This window comes from Herpailurus yagouaroundi, unplaced genomic scaffold (genome assembly GCF_014898765.1).
Source record: "Herpailurus yagouaroundi ecotype Mexico unplaced genomic scaffold, PumYag 160, whole genome shotgun sequence".
Classification (NCBI taxonomy): Eukaryota; Metazoa; Chordata; class Mammalia; order Carnivora; family Felidae; genus Herpailurus; species Herpailurus yagouaroundi.
The window spans coordinates 49964203-49980505 of record NW_024412401.1 but is presented as its reverse complement, the minus strand read 5'-3'; the positions used below and the strand labels follow the sequence as shown (position 1 = coordinate 49980505).

The following is a 16303-nucleotide window of genomic DNA, read 5'->3' as shown; positions in this document are numbered from 1 at the left end:
TGGGTAATCTGTCCTAGCTGTGGGTGAGGCGGATTTGTCCTGGACTTTTCAGAACTTTTTCCTGTCTACGACCTTCTTGGCCCCAACTGCTACCGTGGAAAAAGTAGCACGGAGATTCTCTTTTTATAGCTGAAAGGTCCCAGAAAGGTGTGTGGGTTTTGTTTTGGTTTTTTGGAGGTGGGGGATGGGGCCCTCTAGGGAAGTTCCCACAGACCAAAGACAATTTTAAACAACTGAAGGGATTTCAGCACCTCCCTCCCTCTTTCCGGCAGGCATTGGGGCTAAATATTTATCAGAGATTGTTTGATTTTGAAATAAACAAATAACTTGTTGGGAAGATTCTGCCATTGGCTGGACTTCTGCTTTTCACATCACTGCTGGGCGCCCCCTCCCTGGCTGGCCTCATGGGAAATAAAGAGGTGCTTTCGTTTCTTGGTCTTCTTCTCCTCTTCCTCTTCCTCCTCCTCCTTCTTCCTTTTCTTCTTCTTCATCAATGAAATGTTCTCTACGCTTATACATGTATATAATTTAACAACTGCATACAAACAATCATAAAGGAGCTTTAAATGTTTCTCCTTTGGGGCCCCTGGCTGGCTTAGTCTGTAGTGCGCGCAACTCTTGATCTTGGGGTTGCAAGTTTGAATCCCATGTTGGGTGTAGAGATTACTTAAAAAAAATCTTGGGGCGCCCGGGTGGCTCAACCTGTTGAGCCTCCGACTTTGGCTCAGGTCAGGATCTCACAATTCGTGGGTTTGAGCCCTACATCAGGCTGTGTGCTGGCAGCATGAAGCCTGCTTGGGATTCTCTCTCTCCTTCTCCCTCTGCCCCTCACCTGCTCACGTTCTCTCCTCTCAAAATAAATAAATAAACTTAAAAAAAAAAAAAACTTTTCCTGTTTTTATTTGATTTTTAAGTCCTAGGATTTTTTGGATGGATGCTACATCATCATATCACTCAAATAGTCAGGAGTACAAAAACTGTACGGTAAAAAGCTTCCCTCTCACGCCAGGTCTCCACATCCTAATTACCCTCTCCAAAAGCAACCAGTTAGGTTTCCTGTGATCTCTCCAGAGATCGGTTATACATTTGCAAGCAAATACAAATACAGATTTCCTATTTTATACTTGCAGAGAGCAGACTGTATACACAACTCTGCGTGGTACGTTTTCCACATGCCTTTACATCCTGGGCCTTATTTTGGACGGTGTCAGTACAGAAGAGTTGCCCCACTGGCTAATTTGTTTTTCTTGAAGCTGCCGCAGCACTTCTTGGTGTGCAAGCAAGTACTACTGTGGATTTGGCCCCCCGTCTCCTACTGATGGACGTTTAGGTTTCTAATATTTTGCCATCACAAGCAATGTTGCAATGGGTAACGTTTTACCCTCATCATTTCTTCCATGTGTGAGCACATCTGACGGATGAATTCCAAGAAGCGCAATGCAATTGCTGGGTCAAAGGTGATTGGCAACTGACACTACACACATTGCCACATTGTCTTCCAAAGGGGCGGGATTCATTTCTACCCCGGGGGCCCCACAGGGCGTGAGCCAGCCATTTCCTCACCAACACAGACCTTAGCCAACTTTGATCCGCGCCAACTGCATAGTTGGAAAAATGGATTCTCAAGCTAGTTGTTATTTGCATTTATTTCATTTGGAGGATGCTGAGCACTTTTTCTTATAATTAAAAACCATTTGTATGTAGGGGCTGCTAACCTCCTTTGTATCATTGCTTTTTATTTTCAAAGTCACAGATGTGCACAGAAGGAAACAGAAATGTGTCAAGGAGAAAATCAAAGGCATCTTCATCATACACCTGGAGAACAAATGTTGGCCTTTTGGTGCCAGCATGAAAACGTTCTTGCTCTCCAGAAAGAACAATAGAAACAAAGCCATTGTCTGGCCAGAAAAGGGGGGGGGGGGGCGTAAGGAAATTGGCAAGTGGGTGGGTGTCCACCCACTGGAGGCAGATTTGCAGGTGTGTGGGGTGGGGAGCAAGGGCAGAGGGATTCTGCTTGAACCCCTACCCTCCCAAAGGGAAAGGATGTCATTCATTCATTCATTCATTCACTCATTCATCTCTGTGCCAAACCCTGGGCTTGGTGCTGGAGACGCTGGGTTCAGGGGACAGATGACAGTCCTGTTTGCAGAGCGCCCTGTCCAAGGTGAGAAGACAGTAAAGAAGGAAACTCACAAAGGAAGATACGTATTTGCAAACCCTGATAACCCTGATCAGAGCCAAGCTCACTGCTGTAAGGGGCAGGAGACTGAGGCCCACAGAGGGACAGAGATAGCTTGGGGTCACACAGTAGGTCAGCAAAGGCCCCATGCTGGGCCCCAGGATGGACCTTCTAAACTCAGATCTGCCTGAGTCGCTGTCCCCTCTCTTGGCCCATCATCCCTCAAGATTAATGAAGCCCATAAAATCACTGTAGCCCGGCCTCTGCCCACCTCCCGCCTCTTCCATCATCGCAGAGTACCATCCCTGCAGCTGGCAAGGATTTTAGGAATTGGCCTTGGTGTTTTCCACCTCCAAGCTTTTGCTCACGTTTACCTTTGCCTGAAATACCTTTCCCCTACACCTTTCTCCTTTGCTTTTTTTTTTTTCAAGTTTTTATTTATTTTGAGAGACACCAGAGAGCACAAGCAGGGGAAAGGCAGAGAGAGAGGAAGAATCCCAAGCAGGATCTGTGCCGTGAGCGCAGAGCCCAATGCGGGGCTCAAACTCACCACTGTGAGATGACCTGAGCCAAGACTAAGAGTCAGATGCTCAACTGACTGAGCCACCCAGGTGCCCCTCTCCTTTGCTTTCTTTGAGTGGGTTGCTTTTAGCTAACGTTTATGAAACACCCCTGTACTTGACACTGCAATCTCTTTTCATGCTCTTGAAAATTGTGTGAATTAGAGATCGGTCCCATTTTACAGGTGGAGAAATGGAGGCTCACCTGTCTGGTGACCCTGGCTTCCTGTTGTCAATGCACTGTGTGGCCCTGGGCAGTTTGCTCCTCCTCTCTGATCCTGTCTGACTCTTGTCTCCTCCTTAGTAGGGTGAGAGCTGAAGCGAGCTGTGTCCCAGCCTGTAATTTCTGGGGAAATCTATGGGTGGGTGTTTCACTGAGGACAAGAGTCTCCAAAGGCCACCATACTCCCGAGAGCCTAGACTAGAGGGATCCAGCTGTCCCTTCCGAGGGACCAAGGGAGATTCAAACTCATTGGCAGGTTTGTGCAGAAGCCTGATAGCCACTCTGTGGTCTGACCCTCAGATAAACATAAGAACTCTTCCACCTCTGAATATCTATTTACATCCTGTGACCTACAAGAAAACACTTTCCTGCAATTTTGGGGGGGTGGGGGAGAAAACTTGCCTTAGACAGAATTCCATATCCTCAGGGGTGTGGCCATGCCAAATCCCCAGCCTGACTTTGGCTACTAAGGTGTTTGCGACTTCGGTTTATTGGGAGGGCACCTGGGCCTTAAAAATAGGCCTCCCTTCGATCCCACAATTCCACTTCTAAAAATGACCTTGTGGCAACAACTGGAACTGCGTCCAGAGCCCCACGTGCCATGTTGATCGCCCTCCATCCTGGGTGGCAGGTTACGAGGCGATGAGGCCCTTCTTCCCAAAACCCTGTGCTCTCTGGGCCTCCCTGACACCTCCCTCCCTGGTTCGGCGTCTTCCTTCTTGCTGGCTGCACCCTCCCCCTTCGGCATCTTCAGGTTGGAGGACCCGGGGCTCAGGCTTCTCTCTCCAGGGTCCCAGGTCTGGGATGATGTCTGACTGTCAAATGTCCCTCTTCATTGAGCTGCAGACACGAGCGGCCTCCTGACGTCTCCCCCAGGCTGGACCACGGGTGTCTTAAGCCGGTCCCGTCCCTAACACTTGTTCCCTTGTTTCCTCCCTGAAAGCAGCTGGAGCTTCCCAGCCTGGGACACAGCTTCACCATCCAGCCAGCGGCTCTCACCGTGGGTTTCCCTCTCCCTCTCCCTCACCCCCAAACCCCAGCCATCCACACACCTATCCTCTCTTACCCTACGGCCTCCCCAGCGGCCACTGCCTCCCCTCCAGGCCACCACCGCTGGTCTGCCCCATGGTCTCGATGCTGCTCGCTTGACCCCTACAAGCATTCTCTGTCATTTTTTTTTTTTTTTTTGAGAGAGAGAGAGGTGGGGGGTGCCCCAAGCAGGCTCTGCACTGTCGGCACGGAGCCCGACACAGGGCTCGAATTCACAAACCATGAGATCACGACCTGAGCTGAAATCGGGTCGGATGCTTCACTGACTAAGCCACCCAGGAGCCCTGCATCCTGTCATTTTTAAAGAACATCAGGGGCGCCTGGGTGGCTCAGTCGGTTGAGCATCCGACTTCGGCTCAGGTCATGATCTCGCGGTCTGTGAGTTCGAGCCTCGCGTCGGGCTCTGTGCTGACAGCTCGGAACCTGGAGCCTTGCTTCCGATTCTGTGTCTCCCTCTCTCTTTGCCCCTCCCCCCGCTCATGCTTTTTCTCTCTCTCTCTCTCTCTCTCTGTCAAAAATAAACAAACATTTAAAAAAACGAAGGAGAAAGAAAATCAGATCTCGTCTCTCTTCTGCTTAAACCCATCCAGTGGCTTCCCATTGCATTTAGGATGAAATCCAAGCTTTTGAACTACCCATTTCTTACCATCACCTGCAGCCCCCAGCCCTGCTGGCCTTCTCTGTGGTCCTCAGATACACCAGGCTCACACCCACCTCTGCAAAGGTCCACGTCCAGTGAGCCCTCAGCGTTAAAGGTATTCTTGTGACCCTCACAACAGCTTTTCGAGCACTGTGATGATTCTCATTATACAGATGGGAAACTGAGGCACAGACTGGTTACTCAGCCAGCCGAAGGTCACACAGAAAATGCAGGACAAAGCCTCAGGGCCTTTGCACTGGTGGTTCCCTCTGCCTAGAACATTCTTCCTCCAAAAGTTCCCACAATCCACTCTCCATCATCCCAGGTTTCTGCTCAAATGTCACCTTCTTGCCGCATTCTGCTCGCCATCTGTCCAGCAGTTGGGGACACTGAGGCCCAGTAAGGGGCCAGAACTGACCTGGGACTGGGCATGGCTTTACGGATGTTCTTGAGATATTCCTGGGGTCCCCACTCGTGGCCAAGAGGGGCCTTCCGAGAGCACCAGGTGTGTGCTGCGAGGCCATGCGGTGTGCCAGGCCACAGAGAGACTGGTTTCAGTCTGGCCTCCTCCCCAGGGGCCTGGGTGCTCTTTGAGCTGGCTGAGGCCTTCCCTGCTCAGACCTGACGGCAGCTGTTTTAGCGATTTTCAGAGTGGGAAAAGTGTGTGGAATTTTTTTTTTTTTCAACTGGTTATCTCTGCAACCGCGATTGTCTTCAGCACCTGCTCCCTGGGGTGTGAGATTTATGACTCTCCTCCTTGGCGGGTGCTGTGCCGAGCCCATTTGACAGGTGAGGAACTGAGGACCCGAAGTGCAGAATCACCTGCGAAACTCACCAGCTGGCAAGCAGCGCAACAAGGATTCAGCCCAGTCCCAGCGCCATTTGATTCCAGCTGCTGCTGATTTATTTTTTCAATTTTATTTATTTTTGAAATTTAAGGTAATCTCTACACCCCACGTGGGGCTCAAACTCACCATCCCGAGATCAAGAGTTGCTGAGCCAACCAGGCACCCCCAGAGGCTACTGCTTAGACTCTCTGATCAAGCTTGGGAATCCTGGCTTTTTTTTTTTTTTTTTTTTTTTTTTAACTTTAAGTAAACTCTACATGGGGCTCAAACTCATGACTCTGAGATCAAGAGTCGCATGCTCTCCTGACCGAGCCAGCCAGGAGCTCCTGTGACTTGATTTCCTTAAATAATAGTTAACATGAATTCTTTCTAGACATCAGCACTGTGCAGAGATCTTTATGCATGGACCCATTTCTCAGGGGAGGCAACAAAGGGCTAATAGGGAAAGTAGCTTAGTCATTCACAGGGGTCTGTAATGCCAGGCCCCAGATCCAGCCCTAGGCCACCCCTGGACCCTGCCCCCCACCTGCCCTGTGTTCTGTGAGGTGACCTGGTCATTTGATTAATGGGGCTCTAGCCTTGAGCTGACTCTTACTTTAGAAGGAGGCCCTACTGCCTCGAGATGCCATGCCGTGTGAAATGTCAATACCCCACAGCCCCGGGGGGGAGGGGAGCTGCCCTCAGTTCTCTCTCCCCACCCACACCATGTGACCCTGGGCAAGTCACGTCTCCTCCCTAGGGTCCTTGGCCTCTAAGGGAAGGGGGCCTAGATGACCTCTCAGGAGCTACTGCTCTCAAACCCTGGCATCTGGGGCCGCCCCTCCTCTGCTGCTGGGCAGGAGGTTCCATCGGTCGGGAGGGTCTGGGTAAGAGTGGCCTGGCCTGGTGTGCAGCCCCAGGGGACGCTGACTGATGGCAGCCCTGGCCGTTCCGGCCTGGAATTCAGACTCCCATCCTGAGAGGCTGGGACATCCTGGCTTGCTGTGTGCCCATTCAGCAGAGGAGGAAACTGAGGTTGGATGAGGCCAGGCAACTTGTCTAGTGCCTGTCAGGACATGAAATATGATCTCCCTTGGACTTCTGAAGCCCTAGCCAGGGTTCTCTGGGGCAGGGCTGGAAGGTGGGGGCTGTCCTGGGCCAGTCTCCTCCCTTCTCGGAACCCCATTTTCTCATCTGTAAAATGGGTGTCACGCCTCAGAGAGCTGGGATAAGGGACAATGAGGGGGTGCTGGGCCGGGAGCACAGAGCAAGTGCTCCACATGGGAACAGAGGTTAGAAATCTTTAACGGGCTAAGTCCTTAACTGCTCGGAACCACACCTTCCAGATCTAGAAAATGGAGACAACATGGGCACAGAGCCCAGCAGATGGTAAGCACTGGATGAGCTGAGCGTTACCATTATTACTATCATTATTGCAGTGGACAACCCTTCCTTACGGAGCAGTCCTGAGGCGAATCAGGTGAAATCCTGCCCGGAGCACAGGAAGACCCTTGAGGGGCCTCTGCACCACCCATGGCTGCCGTCAGTTATGCTCTGGAGACCCTCCCCTCTTCCTCAAGTCTCCCGACGGCCACAGTGGGCGGGGGCTTCTGTGGAGCCCCCAGCTGGGTTAAAAGGTGGAACTGAGGTCCACAGGGGGCCCCTGATCACCCCAAGCCTGTAGAACAAGGTTTATGGATAACAAGGTTTTCCCCTGGGGCTGTCACTGATGATGGCCTTGGGCCCCGAGAGATATTTACATACATTACACAAAAGAAAGAAATGGAAACTTAGAGAGGCAGGCCACTTGCCGGAGGTAAGCAAGCTCTCCTACCTGAAAGGAGGCAGTGTTAGCTGAGAAGAGACTCCCCGATGGGCCCGGCTGCTCCATTGGTTGCTTGCAAGCACGCCTTCTCAGCCACCGGTTAGGAGGCAGCCAGGGACCTGGTACCTTTCATCCCTGGGCTTCCCACACTCCATCGGGGCTGGACACAAAGTGACTCAAGGCTGGGGGCACTTCGGCCAAGCCTGCCCCGCCCGGGGTTCAGCTGGGCCACAGAAAGGAAGGGGAGTCGGGGGGAGGGGGGGTTCCCTCTCCCCACCCCATGACCCGCGCCTCCCCGTGTGCAGGGAGGAAGGTCTTACCTGATAGGTGCCTGCTCTCATCCTGGGATCTGTCCGGGGAGGGAGCTCTCTGATGAATCTCCCTAGTTAAAGAACAACCTAGCAAAGGTTAAAGGTGAGTGGGCGCGGGGGGGGGGGTGTTGCTGAGGGAAGGGGACACTTGGGAAACTTCCAGAACCTGGGCTGGGCTTCCTGCAGAGCAGAGCTGGCCTAATCTGGCCTCTTATCATCACAGCCCACCTCCCCTTACAGTTCAGGCCCTGCCAGGCTGGGATCCCCGCAGAGCAGGGGCAGGGAGCCCAGGCACCCTTGACCTGAGGAGTCAGAGCCTGCTGAGGGGGAGAGGCTGTGTTTCACCAAATCATCTGCTCAGAAAGGAGCCAGGACACGGACTGAGTTCCTGGCCTGCAGGGTGACACAGAGGGCCTGCCCAAAGTTGCTGGTGAAGGCCTTTCTCACGGATGCCACACGGCCTCTTCAACCACCTGTTTGTGTGGGCTGCCTCCCGGTGGTAGTTGAGACTCACAGATGCCAGGCACTTCTCTAGGTGCCTCAGGGTAATGCCCCGTAACGCCCTGCCCTCAGGGAGCTTCTATGCCAGACCACGCATCTCCCTCCACAGACAGGAGGACGTGTCCAGCGCACCAGGCTTTGAGGCTGGTTAGTCCAGGCCTCCTCTCTGGGGTGTTCTGTGTTTGGGGAGCTCAGAGCCAGCAGCTGCAAGGCCTGCTTTTTTTTAAGATATGGTTTGACTGCGTGAGTAACATTATTAATCAAGGAAATAGGAGAAAACAGAGAAACACGAGGAACAAAACCATCCAGAAAAACCCTAGGTAACGGTTTCGTGTGATTATTTTTCTCATACAATGATTTCAGGCAACAGATATTTTATAGCCTGCTCTTTCCAGCTGTTGTTTCTGGAACATCTTTCTGTCCCGGCGCGCATACGTCCAGTCCACATCCTTTTCCACAACTGCATAGCATTCCATCCAGGCCTGCGCATGCTGCCCGAATGCCAACCAGCAGTGTGGGCATCACCGGTCAGCCTGCTTAGAGGCGCCCACCCCGGCCTGGGAGTCACAGATCTGGACGTGTGTTGGAGGTGGAGAAGAGCTGCTCTAATTTTTGGAAGCCCAGGGAGGTTTTTCCCAGCTTTTCCCCCCACGGGGCTGCCCTGAACATCATGGACACACTGGGAGGAGGTAGCAGAGGACGGGTGAGGGGTGTAGCCTTTCAGGTTACAGACCTTGTGTGGCCGCTGTCCACTTGGCCATATGGCCCTCTGTCTACAGGACGAGAATCAACGTGTGTCGTCTCTATTGGGTCACTCCGGTGTCAGGGCTCTTAGACTATCCAAGACTAGTTGGACCCCTGATCCTTCTTAGTTGTTTTTGTTGTTGTTTGCTTTGTTTGTTTGTTTTTTTTTTTTTTTAGGAGAGCTCCAGCAGAGGGACAAAATCTTAACCAGGCTCCACGCTCAGCGCGATGACCATGAGACCTGAGCCAAAATCAAGAGTCAGACGCCCAACCGACTAAGCCACCCAGGTGCCCCCCAATCCTTCTTCAGTCAGTAGATCTCGTTCTCCCGTAATCCTGCTGCTCCCGGCAGGCCTTTGTCTGAACCACCCACCACTGACCCCCACATGGCTATGCCCGGTCAGCCCTCACTCCCATCCATCGTTTGGACTCACCAGCGGTACCTGTCCAAGTGACCACTCCCTCCTCCCCAGAACACCCTCTCCCGTCGGGGCACCTGGGCGGCTCAGTTGGTTAAGCGCCTGACTGCGGCTCAGGTCATGATCTCACAGCTCGTGGGTTCGAGCCCTGCGTCGGGCTCTGTGCTGACAGCTCAGAGCCTGGAGCCTGCTTTGGATTTCTCTTTCTCTCTGCTCCTCCCCCACTCACATTCTGCCTTCTCTCTCAAAAATACATAAACATTTAAAAAAAATTTTTAAATAAAAAGAGCACCCTCCTCCTCTGATCCCTTCTTACCTCATCGGTTGCTGCTCTTGATTCCCTGAGGACGTCTGTGGAGGCTGTGGTCTCTGTTCTCCCCTCCTGCCCCGGGCCTTAACAAACCACCATGCTGGCAGATTCTGGGGGCCCTGAGCTAGCTTTAGACAGACACCAGCCCACTCAACTGGATGTCCATCCGTCACCTCCATATCACCGTGCTGACCCACCGGTGGGTTGGCCTGACCTCCCTCGGCCTCCCGTCTCAGGGATGGCAGCCTCGTCATCCCTCCAGCAAAGCCTGGGACTTTCAACTCCCTTCATTCACACTCACATCCAACCTGAAAATACATCTGCCCTCGCGGCCACCTGTAAATCAACGCACTCGCCACCAGCTGTATTAATGACCTGGCCCAACCCCCACCACCTCATGCCTAGATTATTCCAGCAGCTTCGGCCGCTCCCCCTGCTTCCAGCTCTGCCCAAGTTTGTCTCAACATAGTCACTGCGACCTTTTAATTTTTTTTTTTAATGTTTATTTGTTTTTGAGAAAGAGCACAAGCAGGGGAGGGACAGAGAGAGAGAGAGAGAGAGAGAAAGGGAGACACAGAAGCCGAAGCAGGCTCCAGGCTCCGAGCTGTCAGTACAGAGCCCAACACGGGGCTCAAACTCACAGATTGGGACACCATGACCCGAGCCGAAGTCAGGATGCTTAACCACTTAACCGACTGAGCCACCCAGGCGCCCTGAAGTCACTGCAACTTTTTAAACACGTGTCCCCCTCTGCACAAGCTCTCAAAGCCTCCTGGTCTTGGATCTGGTGCTGGTGCCACTCTCCACCCCACCCCCACCCCAGGTACCCCCTTTCTCTTGAGATTTCTGCTCCCGTGTCACCCGGAGCCCCTCAACTGACCCCTACTCTTTTCCCCTTATCGTTTTCCACACAATTTATCCCATCAGATTAGTTTGAGCCTACTAGAATGTGAGTAGCACAGAGGTGGGAGTAGCCACTGCTTTGTAGCTGTGTTGAGTCTAGAAAAGCCTGGTCCTCGGAAGACACAGACAATAAGTGCTGAATGAAGGAACTAAACTATCAGAGAGGTAGGGAGGATTCGTACGGTCCCTGTACGTCAGTGGAAACTTCTGTGAACTGCTGGGTCAGAGAGCATGTCTCTCTTTCAGAGCAGCTTTTTAGCCTTCAGAGAAAAAAAACCACACCTCGAACCACGAGACCAGCCCCAGAAATTTTCCCTCATCGGGTCACTCAAAACCTACCAACTCGATAGCCATTAGGACACCTCAACGTTGTTTCCAAACAGATTTGCTTCCTTCCTAGCTGAGCTGAATAGAAGTTCAGGTCCACCTGGAACCTCAGACTGGGACCTCATTTGAAAAGGTCTTTGCACGTGTAGCTGGTTAAGAAGAGATCATACTAAATCCAGGGACTGGTGTCTTCATCAGAGAGACAGTCGCACACAGAAGAAAGATGACCCGGCTGCAGGTGGAGGCAGGGAGGCAGAGACTCGACAGATACATGTACAGGCCAAGAGAGGTCAAGGGCTGGCACCAGATGCTAGGAGACAGGCATGGAACATTCTCTCGCAGAGCCTCGCCGGCGAACCCTGCTGACACCTGGATTTCAGACTTCTAGCTTCCGACACGGTGACAGAATACATTTCTGTTGTAAACCACCCAGTCTGATTCCCCACAGCAGCCCTGAGAACTCAATGTACTAGTCAAGTGGTGGTGTTTTTGTTGTTGTTGTTTTTTTGTTTTTTTTTTTTTACTTCTACTGGCCTTTTGTGAAGCTGAGATCTGGGTCAATTTCTGCAGGGACAGCTCTGGTAAAAGGTTTTGCCGACCTTCCTTTGGGGACCCCCTTCAAAAGGCATCCTCCTGTGACCAGAATGTAGAAGAATTTGCCTCAAACGTGTCTGTCCTGAGCTTCATGCTCACAGGAAACAGATCCACCAGAACGTGCTTCTCGTCCAAGGATTCCAGCTCCTGTGCCTGACACTCCAACCACCACACGGTTCTCTGTCCTCCTGCCCACTCACATCCTAATCCAGGTGGTCGCCACCTCCCCAAGCCCCTGGAGAGCCTTCAACTGCTCTGGTCCTCTCTCTCTTGCCTCTCCTAAGCCACCCACTACTCAGCAGCCTGAGGGCCCTTTGCAAAGTGACAGATCTAACGGTTGTCGTTCTGATGAAGAGCCTTCTGCCTGCAGCCTCCTGTGCCTGTGAGTCAAGTTTGAGCGTGTCTGTCAGCCACAGTAGATGGGATCCCTGCTGCAGATGCAGCTTATCGCGGACCCTCCCGGGTTCCCTCTCCAGGGAACTGCGACCCTGTCGCAACTGTCTTCCCTCTTCCTCGGACACTGAGTGGAGAGAACTAAGGGAGCATCATAACCAGTGTTCCAGAAGATACTCAAAAGAAAAACAAAGACGAAAGTCCTCTGCAATTACGTCCGGAAACATGAACGGGGATAAAGAAAGGAGTCAAGACTCGACAAATCAAACCTCAATGCGCAGGCCCAGCGTGCTGGCCACAGGGTTAAGGGCTGGCGGTCTGAACACAGAACACAGCACACAGCCACTTAGTGGGGGGTGAAAAAAAAAAAAAAGAGTCAACTTTAATCGTAACTGACCAAACTGTGTCCAGGAATGTCTCCAAACAACTGAACAAAAGAAACACGATAAAATTTTCTATTGAAGAAACCAAGTTTTTGCCAGCCCCAGTGCTTCCGAGGGCTGGGCCAAGACCAGCCCATTCCCGAGGCCGGTTCCATCCCCCACGCAAGTTTCTCATCTCGAGAGGCGGGCTGACGAGAGGCCAGGGGCCTGTCCCCTGCTCCGGTCACGCTGGGAACGCTTACAAAGTCACTGGTGGGGTGTGCCTCTCCTCCCACCCCATTCCTGTCTGAAAGTAAACGGAGACCCTCTGGTCATCATCTCAAAAGCCAGGGAACCAGGGGAGGCAGCCCCAGTGCCCTCCTGGGCTTTCAGCCAAAGCTTTCCTCCAGTCCACTCAGCTGGCGTTCCCAGTGCCCAGGGTGGGGATCAAATAAAATAAAGCACTAGGGAAAACTCAAATGCCCCATAACCTCCACAATGCAAGTCACACAGCAGGAGAAAAAATAAAACTGCCCTAATGCAAATCGCCGACAGCCGGCCCTCAGAACACGCGCTCGAACTCCGTCTGGTTGGTGGTGGCGGGATTGCGGCTCTGGTTGGTGGACTGCTGGGTGATCTGGCTGCCCTTCCGGCGCGGCGGCGCCAGGTACTCGAACATGGACGTCAGGTGGGTGGAGAGCATGCCCTTGAGATCCGAGGGCATGGGGTCAGACCAGAAGAAGTCGTGGTTGAGGGCGTCGTCGCTGTCGATGCGCTGTGCGGGATCCAGCACCAGCAACTTGTCGATGAGGTCCAGCGCGTAGGGGTCACGCACATAGGCCTTCAGCCTGTCCTTCACCTTCCGCTTCTGGCCCTTGACCAGGTCCAGTTTCTCAAACAGCTCGTACTTGTCCACGTTTGGCCACACCTGGGCGGGAGGCATGGGGAGAGGACGGCGTCAATTCAGGGGGGTGCGTGGCTTTGTCCACTGGTTGGGCACCGGAAGGGACTAAAACTTCTCCTCTCAGATGCTCCCAGACCACCCCTGGAGGACGAACCGGACCTCTCCAAAGCGAAAGCAGCAGTAACTGTGTCCCTGACACACACCAAGCGCCACACCCTTTTACCCAAGTCACCTACGATATTTTCACCAAGCCCGACACAGGCGTAGTTGTTTCACACAGGAGAAAACTCAGCCCTGAGGTGAGGGATTCAAATGCCCTCCCCGAGGCCACAGAACTGCGATGGGGGTGAGATCTGAACACTGCCCGTGTGGCTCTAACGACCACCAGCCCTGTCCCTCCACCAGCCACCTCTCCAGGGCTTTCCTTCCATTCCACTCCCCACTCCTCCCTTGCCAGGAGGACTTCCAGATCTCTGCATCCTGCGGGGACCCTGGGGACCTGCAGCCTGGCCACGCACCTCAGGGGTGATGGAGCCACAGAGCTGGCTGATGAGGGCAAGCTGGTGCTGCTCGGTGTTGCCCTGCATGATAGGGCTGCGGGTCCACATCTCCGCCATGATGCACCCGGCACCCCAGAGGTCAATGGGGGGGCCGTAGTCCCGCTCCCCTGGGAAGAAGAGCGCACCAGGAGGGCCCCTTGAGCCCGAGGGCCTCCTGAGACGCAATGCCCCAGGGCCGGCGGCTCAAGAAGCCCTGGCAGTGGGGGACTGAGGCCGGGTAAGTGCCCAGCCCCTGCCCCCCTCTGCCCGCTCGGGAGTCCTCACCGAGCAACAGCTCCGGGGGCCGGTACCAGAGCGTCACCACACGGTTGGTATAGCGGTTGGGCTGGCTGTTCTTTGCCAGGCTGAAGGCCCGGGCCAGCCCGAAGTCTGCCAGCTTCAGGACCCCGTCGCGGGTGATGAGCACGTTAGCCGCCTTCATGTCCCTGTGCAGGATCTGCAGGAAGCACAAGACGGCTCGATCAGGTTTCCGAGGGCCCTTCAGGCACATCCACCCTGCAGTGGGAGCGGAGGCCAACCCCAGCCTCGGTCTCTTCCCCCACCCTGCCCCCCACCTTGTTTCTGTGGATGTAGTAGAGGCCGTTGAGCAGCATCTGCATGACCTTCTTGATCTCGGACAGCGTGAACTTGACTAAGACGTTGCTCAGCAGCCCCGCAAGGTCATGCTCGCAGAAGTCAAACACTAGGTATATGCTGCCCTTGCAACGGTTATAGGGGGAAGCTGAGACGGGAAGAACGGGCAAGGGGGTGAGAAACAGAAAGTATAAAACCCCGTGTGCAACTTATCTTCCCACAGCCAGCTTCTACCCCTCCAACCCACGGACACTCAGGTAACCGGCTGTGCATTCCTTCACTGGTCAACTATTTGCTGAGTGCCTCCTCCAGGCCGGGTGCTGTGGCAGGCCCCGGGGCAGCAAGAGCTATGACGAAAGGACCCGGGAAAGCAGTCACAGTCGGTAGGTCTGGGTTAAGAAGAGGCAATTTAAGCGTGTCCGCTTCCAACTTTACAAACAAAGCCTTGGGACGGGTAAGCCTCATTTTCCCCATCTGAAGATGGAGACCCGATCCAAACAACTTACCTTTGGTTCGACAGATCTCAATCAAGTTAACCACGTTCTCGTGTTTTAGAAGCTGGAGGATCTTGATTTCCCGCAGGGCTGTGATGGGGAACTGAGTGGGAGAAAGACAGGAGGTGGTCAAAGGTGAGCGAGTGAACTACAGACTCACGATCGAGCCAAGAGCTCCACAGTTAAGGGGCACAGGTTGGGAAAGAGAGTAAGGGGACAGGCTCTGAGATCAGCAGTCTCAGATGTCTTATCTGTAAAATCCGTGTTAAGAGTAGTACGCAACCCTCAAGGAACTGCTTTGAGACGATGAACTGAAACAGTGGTACTTAACACTTCACTGCTAGTCACCAAAGGCTCCACAGTGTCTTCAACCCTTAAATTTAGCTCTATGCCTGTGTTTAACTTACTAGGTGGGAACAAAAACAGCTATTCAAAGACATTTCCTTGCTAAGAATCAGGTCTCTGAGAAGCTGGACTACAGCTAAATGGGCTGTTCCTTTACAACCGAGTACCAATCACCCTTTGAAGGCCACTGCACGGAATTTCTTTTTATGCTACGCAAAATAAACGCTAAGGACAGAGTGTTTAAAAGCTTCCTAACTTGAGGAACCGAGGCGCACTCTGCAAGCATGAGCTCCCCCTCCTGGCCCCAACCGTATTTACCTAAAAATGAAATATCAAAGGCTCTAAAACGTTTGAACAAAAAAAATTGAACTACGAAGTCAAATTCCCTGGAATATGGAAACTCCCAAACTACCACACCTACACTGATTCCCGACGTGAGAGCCCTAGCAGAAGCAGGGTGGAAACCCAACCCCGAGCCGAGAGGAGACGGCAGGCCCGCCCACCCCGCCCGTACTCACCCCCTCCTTCTCGTTCTCCATCAGCACTTTCTTCAGAGCCACCTTTTTGCCGGTCTTACGGTGCTTTGCCTTAAATACCTCCCTGCAGGCCGAGAGGGGGGACCCAAGAGGTTTCATCAGGCCGTTTCTGCTGGGCCCGCCCCTCCCCCACCTGAGGAGGAGGGCAGAAAAAAGGGATTCCCCGGGCGGGGCTGGGCCGGGTACTCCGGGCACTCGCCTACTCTGCCCGCCCCATCCTCCCGCTATCTGCGGTCCCTCTCCAAGCCTCTACTTCCTTTTCTCGGACTCTTCACCCAGGCTTCTCTTGGAGAGCCCGCTCCCCTCACAAGCTCCTCTCTGCAACCCCTCCCCGCCCCCCATCACGGGCCTCAGGCTCCTCCCCGCCAGCCGGCTCCGTCAGGCCCAGGCGGGCTGCGGCGCGGCCTAGAGAGACCAGGGGACACGTCTGGTGCTCTGTGGCCTCCCGACCACGTTGGGCCCGGCCCTGGGCATCCCGACGTCGGCCCTGAGAGTTGCAGGCCCAGGGCTCCCGGTCCCCCGGGGGTACAGCCTTACCCGAAGGTGCCTTGGCCGATCTTAGCGAGCTTCTCATATTTGGTCACCTCATCACAAAAGGGGCACTCCACCGAGTCGTACTGCTTTGCCATGGCCGCCTCCAGTGCACCGCCGCCGCCGCCGCCGCCCCCAGCCGCCGCCGCCGCCGCCGCTCCCGCTCCGGGTCCCGCCGCCGTGCTCCAGGCC

General features: G+C 53.8%; 1 protein-coding gene and 1 long non-coding RNA gene across 2 annotated transcripts; both read right to left on the bottom strand.

Annotated features, from left to right (window-relative positions):
- Positions 1–8424: 8424 nt before the first annotated feature.
- Positions 8425–9391, bottom strand: LOC121035031 (uncharacterized). The gene is made up of 2 exons (XR_005792727.1): positions 8850–9391; positions 8425–8688 (listed from the first exon to the last, which is right to left on the bottom strand). It is a non-coding gene; the product is annotated as an uncharacterized LOC121035031 (long non-coding RNA).
- Positions 9392–11305: 1914 nt separating this feature from the next.
- CDK9 (cyclin dependent kinase 9) lies at positions 11306–16258 on the bottom strand. Its single transcript, XM_040482411.1, has 7 exons — positions 16118–16258; positions 15563–15644; positions 14712–14802; positions 14187–14353; positions 13897–14068; positions 13591–13739; positions 11306–13096 (listed from the first exon to the last, which is right to left on the bottom strand). Exons 1-7 carry the CDS (start codon positions 16207–16209, stop codon positions 12731–12733), a joined length of 1119 nt encoding a protein of 372 aa, XP_040338345.1. The 5' UTR covers positions 16210–16258; the 3' UTR covers positions 11306–12730.
- Between the last annotated feature and the right edge of the window lie 45 nt (positions 16259–16303).

What these genes read in the sequence shown, in the direction of transcription:
- CDK9 (XM_040482411.1), bottom strand. Translation starts at nt 16,209, where the DNA reads ATGGCAAAGCAGTACGACTCGGTGGAGTGCCCCTTTTGTGATGAGGTG. An exon ending in ATCGGCCAAGGCACCTTCGG is followed by an intron (nt 15,645 to 16,117) that starts GTAAGGCTGTAC and finishes CTCGGCCTGCAG; the next exon opens with GGAGGTATTTAAGGCAAAGC. An exon ending in GTGGCTCCATCACCCCTGAG is followed by an intron (nt 13,097 to 13,590) that starts GTGCGTGGCCAG and finishes CCTCCCGCCCAG; the next exon opens with GTGTGGCCAAACGTGGACAA.